This window comes from Nicrophorus vespilloides, unplaced genomic scaffold (genome assembly GCF_001412225.1).
Source record: "Nicrophorus vespilloides isolate i.1.1-1 unplaced genomic scaffold, Nicve_v1.0, whole genome shotgun sequence".
Lineage (NCBI taxonomy): Eukaryota > Metazoa > Arthropoda > Insecta > Coleoptera > Silphidae > Nicrophorus > Nicrophorus vespilloides.
In genome coordinates, this window is record NW_017099098.1 from 21,819 (window position 1) to 35,664 (window position 13,846).

General features: G+C 29.6%; 2 protein-coding genes across 2 annotated transcripts in view; one reads left to right on the plus strand and one right to left on the minus strand.

Moving 5' to 3' along the window:
- LOC108564006 (deleted in malignant brain tumors 1 protein-like) overlaps positions 1 to 13,846 on the minus strand; it is a gene marked incomplete at its 3' end in the record, with an annotated part of 54,023 nt that overhangs the window by 15,943 nt on the left and 24,234 nt on the right. The window lies entirely within an intron of this gene.
- Positions 6,323 to 11,745, plus strand: LOC108564007 (pancreatic lipase-related protein 2-like). Its single transcript, XM_017922875.1, has 4 exons — positions 6,323 to 6,403; positions 6,589 to 6,882; positions 10,908 to 11,321; positions 11,413 to 11,745. Exons 1-4 carry the CDS (start codon positions 6,367 to 6,369, stop codon positions 11,625 to 11,627), a joined length of 960 nt encoding a protein of 319 aa, XP_017778364.1. The 5' UTR covers positions 6,323 to 6,366; the 3' UTR covers positions 11,628 to 11,745.

Below are 13,846 nucleotides of genomic sequence, written 5' to 3' on the forward strand. Positions count from 1 at the left end.
TATTGATAGTAATTGTTAATGAACGTCGGAATAATGTAGGAAGGTGAATATTTCATTTGAAGGATTGGGGTGTAAGACGTGTTTTGTTGGTTGCGGCAGTAAAACATGAACGTAAATTAATTAGAGACTAGTTAATGAGTGTTGCGGGAAGAAGCTGGAGGAGGAGTGAATTATAAGTCAATAGGACACGTGCTTTAATCAGGAATGCATGGGGTCCGATGAGCTCGAGAAAGCAATTGCTGAGGAGGATCTTACGGAACGTAGAAGGGGGAAGGCCATCCCATCCTGCTAGACGTTAATATGCGATCTTGCCCTAAGAACTACCATTAATCAGTCCGACGAGAAGCTAAATCGCCTAGGAGTGACTTTATTTTTTATTCTTCTACACTCACTTCCTTAAACTCTTTAATCTCGCTTCTGCTCAAAAACTATCCATTTAATTTATTATGAGGACTTATTTTAAGCGGCGAAATTCAATCTCGGTGCAGGAGATTAGCTCTCTCCTCTAAGGTGGAAAAAGTCGCCGAAATTCTCTAGTGCTGGTACAAAGGGCAACTATTTCACTTAGGAAATGTCTGTGTGTGCATTCAGGGCTGCAGATAATACGGCTTAAGTTAATTAAAGTGTGCTCTTCTCGGATTAGTTGTGTCCCCGTTGTATTGGACTGAGAATTCACATTAGAGACAGTCAGGTAAACCTCATTACTGCAAATGTAATATTGAAGTGGTCGCACGAGCCAACGCACGAATTATTCAAGCAATGCTAAGACGTTCTTCCTCCGCTTTTGCCCTGAGCAGGGATTTCCTGCACACCGCAATCACCTCTAATAAATGTTACAGCGGCCACCCTTTTCCCGAAGGGCCGCAGTCCAACTTTCATTTCATTTCATCCCAACAGTAGAAAATTAATGTTTACAATGCAAACGACTTTAAACAATTTCAATTAATTTACTGCTTTTGCAGGTAACAAATATTTATTAGGAAGTAGAACATTGATTTTGGTATGCGCCAACAATTTGGTGGCGTTTATGTGTTTGCATGTATCAATGTAAGTTTCTCTCCAAGTAACTGGCTCACTTCCAAGATGATGCCACCTACTCAGAACAGATTATCAGATGTACAAGTTGCTTACACCTACTAAACGTTATGCATGCTCGTTACACCCAAATCCCACTGTTAATTAGATGCTACATAATTTAATTATTAATACTAGAGTAATGAATACCTTTAAAAATCAGTAAATCTACAATTAGAAATAGTAATTCGATATTTTGACAATATTTATATAATACTTGTTCAAAAATGTCCATACACAAAAACACTATATTCTCACAGCAAGCTAAAATATTCTATTGATTTATGAATTAGGTGATAATATGCATATTTCAATGAAAAATATCAAAAGTAACATTTAGTCTATTTCCCACTAAAACTTTATTATATGGAAAGGTCTATTTACTATTCTTAATATACCAACATATGTATTCAAATAATTTTCCGTATTTTTCTTGTTTTTCAATGGATGGATGATTTGATAAGTTAGTTAGTTAGCTTTGTTTCAGATTAAGACGATGGTTGAATGTAGAATGCAGAAGATGATGGTTGTTTAGTGGAAGATTTAGAAAACCTTCTTATCAACGAAGACAACGAAACTAAAGAAGTTCCAACCAAAAATGTTAACAATTAAAGATTTAAAACAGTGTTTTATGCCAAAGAAAAGGATTTCTTTTTTTTAATGAAAATTGTCCTGATTTAGGAAGAATTTTCAAATGGAAAAGAAAGAAGGACAAACAATTATATTTACATGTGATTTTACTTGATTGTTTTTTTAATCAAATATTTTTTCATTTTGTTTCCGAAGTTTCTGAAAATTTTGCTTAACGAAGTAATTTCATGGAACATAACTATTCGACAATCGAAGTATGATTATAAGTAATAATTTAACTACAATTGCATAAATAATTACATATAAACATATTAACGTAGGTTTCTGGACCAAATAATAAAATAAATAATAATTATGTTAATATGAATGTGTATTATCAACAGGAATGCTAACAAGTCTCTGATAAAACATATGATTCGTGACAGCATATTATGTAAATCAATAATAGTCATACGTTTCTCGAATAGTCTAGATGTACATATTTTTTTAATTATATGTTGCTTTGGAAACCCCCAAATAGCAATTTTCATATCTACTCGTACGTTGTAAACCGGGAAACATTTCAACCAGTTTTATTTTAACTTAACGAACACCGCTATCATCGCTAATAAACATTAGAACAATCGCATCCGAAAAGCGCAGACCATAATTGTCCTCTTCATGATCTCGCGAGGCCAACAATACCACGTTATCTATAGACTAGCAGCTTTCGTATTCCCAGATATTTTAAATACCCTTCACCGAAAGGGCGAAAAACAGAGAGCGAGAAAGGTAGATAGAATGTAAAAGATAGAGAGAGAGAGAGAATGAGGAAACTTTTCGCCGCTGCCGTTTTCGTAATTACGCGAACCAAGAAGAGAGATTTATGAACCCTCCGCCAACACCTCCATCATCTATTAAAAATTTACTGTCCCATTTGATCTTATCTCCTCGCCCCGTTTATCACCCTTCCGACCTGATCCAAAGCTTTTCAAACTTCGCGCCAAAACGTGAGGTAATAACCCTGCAGTTTGCGAACATGCGTTTGTGCACGGTAATTCCCATCCGGTGTACTTACAAAGCTCGAAACTTTTCCCCCTATCGAAACAATTGTTATTTCGCTTCGTCCTCTTTTGGATGCAAATTTTCGAGATAATTAGCACGTCATTTTAGACTGTATACTTTAAACACCTTTAGGTCCCATTCCGTTTTACTACAAACTGGATCCATTCAATTAATTGTATCGAGCTAGAAAATGTTTCAACTTTTCTTCATTAAATAATCATCTAGGGATTATCATAATCACACTGATTTTAGAAAATAGCAATTCTATGTTACAATTTGAATTGAATAACTAAATGTTGACACAACATTTGAAAAATTTCTATTTTTATAAATACATTTATATATAATATATCTTGAATTATAAGGAGTTTTATATAACACGGTCAAAAATTGCAACAACCCTCGTAAACACTGGAAGTACCGTGAGACGGTTTTTTTCAAATATGCTTTTTCAGATTTCATAATAGAATTTCATTTCGACGTTGTGTAAAATCCTATATAATTAATAATATCCTTTAACATATACATAACTGAAGTATCACGGTTTTGAATAGAACACAACTAATATTATTTAAGGGTTGATTGCAGTGGTTTTTTTTCAGGAAATCCCGATGCTGTTTTCGATATTGAAAACAGTAAAAATACTAAAAATATATGAAAATTTAAAAGTGATTGATTAAACCAATGGAAAAGTACAATATTGCAAAATATTTTCAATGTCCTTTTGAGAACTAAAACAACGATAATAAAGACACGTACTCTAGAACGTAGATCATCGTTATTGACTATAAAGCCGAGATCGACAGAATCTGAACACGTTTTATTCAATTTCTGACACAATTTTGCATTGGACCAACTGACCATTCTAATGGTGTATACTATAACAGTACCACAACTTATTATCCTTGTGGATAGACAACTAGATTTGGGAAAAAAATATATTAATATTTTTAATCACTCAAATAATAATGATTGAATAAACTCTTATTAGAACAAATTAACAAAAAATGTGTATTTTATGTATTATGTATTCATTATATCTTCACACATACAGTGAATAAATGATTATTTGTACTAATTTAATTATGCTAATAATAATTGATGAAAATAAAACTGCTGATTTGATTGTATGGGAAACACGACAATCACAATTTGTAGTGTCCAGTAATGTGTATGGTTGTCCTATAAAGTATCGAAGCTGTTAACAAAGGATCTGCTTCTTATAGTCTGCTCTTGGATTAGAGTAGTAGCGGTCCCCGAAAAACTTGGATGCGAGCCAACGGGGGAATCCTCCTTCAGGAAAGCAATTTACACAGCAACATGCACATAAGTTGGTCCAAGTGGCTGTCCATGTCGTAACTTATATCAACAATCTTTTGAAATGGAATTGTCTTCGCCAACCGAGCAGGCAAATAACAATTCCAATAACATTTACTATATACTAATACCATCACTTCAGTAAATTATTTATTATATTTTTGTAATGAACTTATTTAATAAAAATGAATATTTAATGATTATTATAATTTTTATTGTTTTCATACAATGCATATTCAAATTGATTTTAAAAAAATATGACTCATCACCAGAAATAGTATGATTCAATTTTACTTTAATGTAAGCTATATGCTAATGTAAGATAAAGAAATTTTGATAAATGCATAGCAAACATAAATTATTCTAAACTTTCATAAAATAATAAGAGTATCAGGCAGCAAGGCTTTGGTTGTTGTTAGCCCTTTGACCTAAAGGAAAATATCAAGAATATAATTTTATGTTGATCAAATTATAAATATCTATTAATTAAATATTAAATTATTTATATTTGATAAATAAAGTTGTGATTGAGAATTAGATTAAATGTAGTCTTAACACTTATTGTGTAAGTCTTAGATTTATTTATTTATTTTTACTGTAAACTAGCAAAAACGTACATTCTTTTAAAAAACGGTACTATGATAAATTTGTTAAAAAATTGGTATTGTCCCGCCAAAGGTGGGACGTATGGTCACTTTAGATATACTCGATTGTATAAAACTATAGAAATCAGTTTTAAAATAGCAAATTTCCTTGTAAGAGGAATGGAAATCAACAATTGAAATTGTGGGAATTACCTGTTTATACTTACCTTTGTATTACTTGTTTCTAATTCTAAAGGAATATACTTCGATTCAAACAAATAGCCGCAGTCTACGTTGATCACACGTGCAATATCAATCTTTGTGTGTCTCTTCATTTGCACGAATTTACTCGCATTTCATTCAATCGTACACTTTTCCAGATTTAAATCTAGAATTATACAATGACGAGAGAAAATAAGAGACAAAAAGTTTGGAATTTCTTATATAATTTTTAGATCTACTACCAATTTCGTCTATAATCTTTTTGATCAGTTAAATACCACAATTTTCAATTATTGAATATTGCCTAAACTAATAACCGTATAATCTGTTAATGAAACTATAATAAATATGTGCAATTTTATGTCTATTAATAAAATTGCACGTATTTACTATATTTTTATAATAATCTATAATGTATATTGAATGAAGAAAAATACCATAAAGAGAGAAAGTCAAAGACGTTGAATGAAATATAACTGATTTCTTATATAATCTTTAATTCCACTATCAATTTCGTCTTAAATCTTCTGTATTAGGTAAATTTTCATTTCAAGTACATAGTGTAATATCCTTAACATACGATAATCGGACTTTTAATATCTATTTATATGTCTTTACAATCTTTTTCTCTTTTCAAAGTTTATATGAACATGCACTTTGTTTGTAAAGTAAAGAATATTCTTACTATGTTACTCATGAAGCAGATAAAAATCAAGAATGCAGAGAGAAAATGAGAGACGAAGAGTGAAAAAAAAAACGGTAATTTACGAGTTCATAAACGCGTTTTAATTTAAAAGTGATGCCGTTGTTGTTTTATTCCGCGATGGTGGGTAATTGCATGTAACGTAAACGTGAATTTATGCCAGGGGGGGTCACGGCATGTCGCACTAAAACCAGGGGATGTTTTCAGCGAAAATAAAATTGGCGAAAGTAGTGTTCGTCGAGCGGAGGTCGGCTCTAGGGTGCAGGGTGTGAAGGGGTTCAGAGAATACCGCCCCCGCAGATTTTTATCAAAATCCGTGTATATCTCCTACGGTCCTCGCGTTGCGAACGGAATTAAAACAATTACACAGCACCATACAGATTTAATTATAAGATTACATCGGGAGAGTCGTTAGGTTTTACAATCGAAGCAAAATAATTGTGTTTCCGAGTACCGAGCTTTATTTATTTTACTTTTTCAACTCTCGCCCACTTTTTTTTTAATTTTTTTTTGTTTGTTTCGCAGTCGGACAAGGCATGAATGGATTGTCTGACACCAGGAGCGCAATTGATTTTCATTTGCATTCCTGTTTATTTTTGTTGTTGTTGTTTTTCGTTCGAATTGCCGAAAGCAACATCGGAAAAGCATACAATTTTGATTGCGATACCGATGGACAATGGGGGCTGCGGGTATTGAATAGGAAACTCGTCCTTGACATTGGATAACAAAGAGGTTGCAACGCTTATGAATCACATGTGCATTCAAAACGACCGATAAGTAATACTTTTGTTTATATAAACCGAACGCAGTCTACGTTCAGTACAGAACATCATGGGCTTCGCACACCTTCTAACGTTGTTAATCATAGGTAAGTATTAGAAACATAAATTTATATAAAGTAGTTTATATAAAGTAGACTTCCGAATAACGCGATTTCTTTAAAACTGTTAAGACGAGATTTGAATGTGACAATAGTTCATCCCCTGGAAAAATTCTCTTATAACACGATTTCCTAAGAAACTTAATTATTAATTATTCTTATTAATTTTACAGTGAGCAGCTCAAGCTGCTACTTGATGCAGAACACTTTCAAGACTAGCTTCTACTGGTATTCTCAGAAGTTCAATGGTACTTTGGATTTGTTTTATAACTCGGAAAAGTTCGAGAAGAATCTTGATACCAAGATCATCATACATGGTTTTAACGAAAATGTGCAAATGCCCATTTACAAGGAAATGGTGCAGAAGTTTATGGCAAAGGACAATTTGAATGTGATCACAGTTGATTACAGCTATTACGACTGGCAGAACAACTATTTAAAAATCTTACATGCAATTCCTCATATTGGTAATTATATTTTTTAATTATTATTTAATAATTTTGTGCTACATTAATAACATTTTTATTAAAATTACAATATTGTATTATAACCACTTTTTTCATAAATAAACTTGCGGTAACAAATTTCTTGAGAAATAAAAAATAGTTAAAAAGTTTTATATTTTAGAGTTCACATTTTTCATAGTATATTTATGATTTTTTTTTATATTTTTCTTTTAAATTAATAAAATTATTAATAATAATTTATTGGCCAGACAGGAAACACAAAAAAAGAGTACATTGTATAAATAAATGATAATAATAACAACTAAATAATAAAAATAAGTAAATAAATTCTAACACTAATTAACAAAATAAATATTAACATGCTGGCCAAAGGGCTATCGACCGAGGTCTTTCCGCCCTAATAAAATTATTTAATATACTTTTTTAAGATATTAATGCAATTTCTTCAAATAAATTTTTGCATATTTGTTTACAAATATTATTTACATTTTACTTCATTGTACATTTCTAATTTTTTAATCTTAAAATTATCATTATTATTTTCAAAAACTGTTCTATTAATATGTTATTTTTTTTACCATAAGAAAAATATTACCTAGTTTTCAAATATTTCAATTAGTTTTAAAGATATTAACATATTATGAGAAATTTCATTAATTTTGTTTATTTGTACATTCATTATTGTTCACTGTTACGCACACATTTTTTAGTCCCATTTTGTTAATGAATTGATTAAAATATTACATTTTAAACAATATTATAATACAAAATCTTAATTAGTGCTACATAAATAATTAATGATACACAAATAAATACACAAATACAATGCTTATTATTACAAAATCATTACTAATGTGTTAAAAAATATGTAAATTATTATTTAACTATTATGTTTATCAAGTATTATTTAAAATTTAAAGGAAAATAATATTATTTTTTAAAGTTGTTATAATATTATTTGCATGAAATAAATGTTTTTTCTATACTAAGAGTAATAGATAAAGTTATCATTAAGTTACCCTAAACTTGAACCAGTTATGCAGAATATTACGGTTATGTCAAAACTTGCTGTTCTTGCACGGATGATTTATACAGTCCTGTCTCTAAACTTAATCTATTCATTTACTAGAAATGTTAGTCATTAATAGGTGTTAAAGCTTATATAAATATGTATTTACATTTAATCAAATTCAAATATAAAAAGAATAGATTTTTCATAATTATTTTTTTAAATTTTTAATTTAGATGAAACATATTATATGATTTATCTTTATAAATATTATTTTAATAATTGAGATGAAGATGCTTGCATTTAGAAAATGAATATAATATATTTTAAAACTGTATAAAAAGTTTCCTGACTGTATAAAGGAGAGACAAGATATAAATAATTGATCATAATATATTCGCTTTATTAATTTTATTTCAATACACATGCAATGATAAATAATTGAAAAACTTATTTAATAAAAAGAACACAATATATTTTGCAATGATTATACTAATAAACGACAGCAATACCTCGCATAGTCAGGATAATCGATTTCGCCAATATTCCGAATTGTTAGAAACCTCAATTAGGCCGAGTACCTTAAAACTGTATAAAAAGTGTCTTGGATTATTAAGCAAACAGTACAAGAAATACATCCTATTTCTTGTACTGTTTGCTTAAAAAAAATTCAACAAAATTATATCATGCAAATTAAAATATATCTTAATAGCTCCAAGTAATAATAATTTCCTTAAGACGAAGTTGACTCAGTTGCCCTCATGATTAATGCGAATACACACGAAACCTCTGTGTAAACTTTTGTCGAGGCACAGCGATATTACCCTCACCTGTAATTGTGGATGTTCTCAGATCTTAACTGCACTTTGAGTAAACAGCCCTTAACAGCAATATCCGGTAAAGTAACGGGTTAACCGCGACTGCAGCAATGATAGTTAGTGTCCTAACACTTTGAATTTAATTAAAATAAACTTTTTTAGTGTACACGCTTATATCAAATATTATGAGAAAAGACGGAGAAACGTATAGTGAATAGCAGTTTATTGGCCAATAATTTTTTTTAGTTTTTTGTGAGACATTATTTTTAATTACGTTTTCTTTTGCGTAGATTATATTTTAAATTGTGGAAACTATACTTCTTGAATGCCTCGATTGCAGAACTTGAAACTTACAGAAAAAGCATCGGTTTTCGAACGTATATTAATTTTGTTCGGAAATCGAAGTTAAATGCGCTAAAAACTTAATCAATTTTAAATATCGAAATGATAATTCAATTTTTTTATGAAACTTTTAGTGAAAATACGTTATAAGTGTTTTGACTATGAATTGTTATTTAACGTTGAACGTATTTGCATAATTGTATATAACTATAAATAAAGATCCGGTATGTATTCATTACTACTTTCTACGAATAAGCAACGGCACGTTACGGTCTATTGTTTAAATGTGAATATATTTGCATAAAAGCGCAAAAAATATTTATTAAAGAAACTCGGGAAAAGACCTAAATAGATTATTTTATCATATTCAATTCTTTTGCATTTCATTACATAAATAATGCGAAAAAATTACATAATAATGTGATATATGCGTCTGTTCCGTTAAAATAATAATAATATATTATAAATATCAGTATTATTTACGATTATAGCAAATGCGGTGCAATGATTGTAGAGGCAATAAACATGCATGGAATAATATTATAATAAAATGAAATATAATAATGAAAAATACATGAATGTACATAGTTCGAGTATTGGTTTCGTCAATACACATGACTTTTTAATCGAGGAAAATATAAATAAACCGCACAAAAAGAGACTTAAAAAAATAAACAGTTAAAAGATCTAATGACCATTGGATATTCCGAGCAGGAAATTTGAACTATTCAGCAAAAAATATTGATTCATTTGTGTGGAAATTACTTGCATTGTTTTTATAGTAGATATTGTTTTCAAAATCGACTTTGATCGTTAATAATATTCAGTAAAAGGTGCATTCAAAAAATCTATCAATGTTACCAGAAAAACAAAACAAAATAACTATTGAATTCAAATTAAAAGTATTGGATTAATGTCTAAATTACTATATAGAATATATCCATTAATCAAATATTATATATTATATAGATTTATTACGTTTATAATATATAACTTGTGATATATTTATATAATTTATCTTTTTTGCCATAATATTTATCAGTGGTGTTTGTTTACAATATTTTTTCCCATTTTTCAAACAAATTATTTATTTAATGAAATACACTCTATATCAAAAATACTGCCATACTGCCACAACTGCTTCGCTCCTACTGAAAAGTGCACCAATACTGAATTAACTATAAAATCAACCCAAACAAATAAATCGTAATAGAATCCGAATGATAACAAATATCAGGTGGGAAACTAAAATTATTTCAGTTTGAAGTCTAAATATTGATGATGTTTCAAGGACGGGTCATTTTGACCCGAAATACACTATAAAATAAGTACCTCTCACCACTAGTAATTTGATCCTACTGACAAATGCACTAGAAAATACTGGAATAGAAGTTCAACCCCACAATTAAATTCCAATAGAATACGAAAGATAAAAATATTTAAAATATATTTAATGATTTTATAAACATATTTATTGGACCGAGGTCATTTCGCCAGATATTATGGTTATTTACGAATAGGTAATTTATGTACTAATTAACAAAATATGTACCACCAAATTGGAATACTTATGATAGGAAAATGTTAAATTTTACTTGCAAAAATATTTATGTATCGATAATTTGTGGTTTTTAACAATGTCCAAAGCGATTACTAATTTGATATTTGTTAAGAAAGAAAACTTAAGATCTTCATTTTATTACATCACTCATTCATGTCTAATGTACTAAACAATAAAATTATTTTGAATATTTTGTTTTGCTAACATTACTATTTACATTAAATATTTATAAGTAAATATGTTATTTATGAATATGATATACGCTGGTTCTATTGACAATTCTTTATTCTTATAGGTTTTTACTTGGGTGAATTGTTGGGCAGACTGAAGTTGTCCCGTTGTATAACGTTGGGAAGAGTACAAATAATTGGGTACTCGACCGGAGCACAGATCGCAGCTCACGCAGCAAGGAAAGCTAACCAGTATACAAGAGGAGCGAAAGTAGGTAGGATAACGGCATTGAATCCCACCCGTCCAGGATTCGAGAGCATCTTAGTCAAGGACGACGCGAAGTTGTCCGCCAACGACGCCCGCATCGTTGACATCCTTCACACGGACCGCAACCTAGGCTACGCCGAGTCCCATGGATCGGTCGATTTCTACCCCAACTTCGGAGACAAAATACAGCCGGGCTGCAAACTGGTAGAGGAGAAGAAGATTTACGGAGTCGGCGAGAAGGACGGCTGGAAACAGGTCCTTTTGTACGACGGTAACTATTATATTCCTTCCTGCAGTATTAAAAATGCATTTATCTTGTTTACTTTTCCTTGCTACTTTTATTTTTCGTTATGTGTGCGTAGATTATTGCAGCTTGAAGAGGAGCGCCCTTATATATGCTGAATCAATTTACTCGGATAAATTTATTGCTACGAAATGCGAGTCCTGGGAGAGATACACGGCAGGCGACTGCGACAATAACGAGAAAATAATATACGGAGATGATATGCCGGGTAATGCAGAGGGATCCTATTATTTCAGGACGAATCCTCAGAGCCCATACGCTCTTGGAAAATAATCCAATTTGATATTAGTAATGTTTTATTATTTTTTAGTTCCCGAAAATTATATTGTATATTTCAAAAAGTGTACCATTCCTTCTTTTATACTTGTAAAATAACTAATTTGAAATAAGACCTATATTTGGCCTGTTTTTTTAGCATTTTTATGTATTTTATTTTAATAAAGTGGTTTTACTAAATTAATTATGTTTTGTATTGATTTTTAATTGTGTATTTATTGTAAAGCGCATCTTGGTAACGATATTCTAAATAAACAAGTTAACAAGTTATAAGGGATTATCAACTAAGGATGAACACATAAATGGTATTTAAATGTTGTCTAATTTATAACAATAAAATTAAGAAAATTCATAAATAAATATGAATATATAATATATAAATTACAACCAAAAATGGAAAGTATACTAAACACATTCTCAGTTTTATATGGATAAAACTAATCAATGAAACTATTTAAAGGACACATTAACTATGAGTTATTCAAATACATAATATTTAGTAATTTTTTTGCAACTTAAATATTTTTGATGATTTCCCAAAACTTCATTATATTTCTAAGATTTATTTTATTAATATAAATGTAATTGAGAACATTGCATACACAAAATTATTTAAATTATCAAGCAAAGTATATTTATAGTTAAGTAGTCCAATTAAAGCAATTTTTCTATATACATTGATTTGATGACATACAGTTATATCCAACTTTAATTTCATGAGATATATTTCATACTTAAACACTACTTTTATTTTATGATAACATGATTTTGCAATACTTTTTGTTATATTTATTTCATCAAGTATAGTATTTCATTCAATTTTTAAACCATATGTGATCATGGATTTAAAGAGACTATTGTATAAATTACATTATCATTTAGTTAGGTGTGTATTTTACGTTGTAAACACATTTTGCAATGATAGGAATGTTTGTCGTAACATTCCAAACATAACCGTCCTAATTCAGTTTGTCATTCTTAATGACCACAAGTATTTAGTATCATTTATTTGTTATATTTGTTTGCTATTAATGTATATATTTGACAAGAATACTATATATTTTCCTTTAACCTTGTTTTTTTCAGAAAATAATTACACACAAACATTATTTCTTTTATATGATTATATATGTGATGTAATCCGTGTAATTAATGTAATCCGTTCATTAACCTATCACATATTGTATAATTTCAGTCATTAGTCAATATAGGTATATCACCACTAACAATAGCTTACAAAAATCTTTCTCAAAAGAGGTCGTTATCCATTTTGTTCTTAGTCCGAACTGTTCGTTAACCGATTACCAATTGTATAATTATAAGCGTCAACAGAACATATTGACTCATTAATAGTTTTTGATCTATTTTTTTTTATCTATAGTATATTTTGAGTGTCATAATACTTATTATAAGTATTGTCTCAAACAACGCATAGTGTTATACATTTCTCAAATTTAAATATGAAAAACCATATATATAGATATAAAATGTCAAGTATTTCAAAGCTTTAACCTTTTGAGTATGGAACAATTTAACGTTCGTGGTCAGAAACTAAACCACTGCTTCGATAACACAAGTAATCGAAAATCGAAAAACACTTAACGCTTAATCCTGAACATGACGACACCGTCCCAAAGAGGTTAGTGGCGACTCGCTTAAGATTTGATGTCTGCTCTTTCATAGTTTCCATAAGCATATACAAATTTGGGCGGATAAATCCGCCGAAAATGTTTAATTACTATGTACAATTATCAGCTGTCAGTACAGTTTGAATGTGATTGGACTTGATGATATACTATCGCAACATTTAAATAATTGTACACTTTCTTTCAATCTAAATACGAATAACGCAATATATTGAAGCACTAAATTATATGTTTAAATGATATTTGTAAGTACAATTTGAGTTTCATCTAACTTCATGATAGTTCCATCACTATAATAATTATACAGATCAAGTAATGGGATAATGACTATTATCCGTTAAAAAGGATATTTTCTACCAGATTTATTTCTTATCTGATCACACTAAATTTGTCATTCAATGTACTGTAAGGTGTTCATTATCCAAATTTATGTTATTGTTTTAAAAAAGCAAAAGTTTTCTTTGTTGGCAGTCCGATTTTCTTCAATCTAAATACCAGTAAATGATTACGGAATTCTTAATTTTGAAGCAATAACTGTCAGTGCAGTTTGAATATAACCAATTTTCATGA

What these genes read in the sequence shown, in the direction of transcription:
- LOC108564007 (XM_017922875.1), top strand. Translation starts at nt 6,367, where the DNA reads ATGGGCTTCGCACACCTTCTAACGTTGTTAATCATAG. An exon ending in TCTAACGTTGTTAATCATAG is followed by an intron (nt 6,404 to 6,588) that starts GTAAGTATTAGA and finishes TTAATTTTACAG; the next exon opens with TGAGCAGCTCAAGCTGCTAC. An exon ending in ACAGGTCCTTTTGTACGACG is followed by an intron (nt 11,322 to 11,412) that starts GTAACTATTATA and finishes ATGTGTGCGTAG; the next exon opens with ATTATTGCAGCTTGAAGAGG.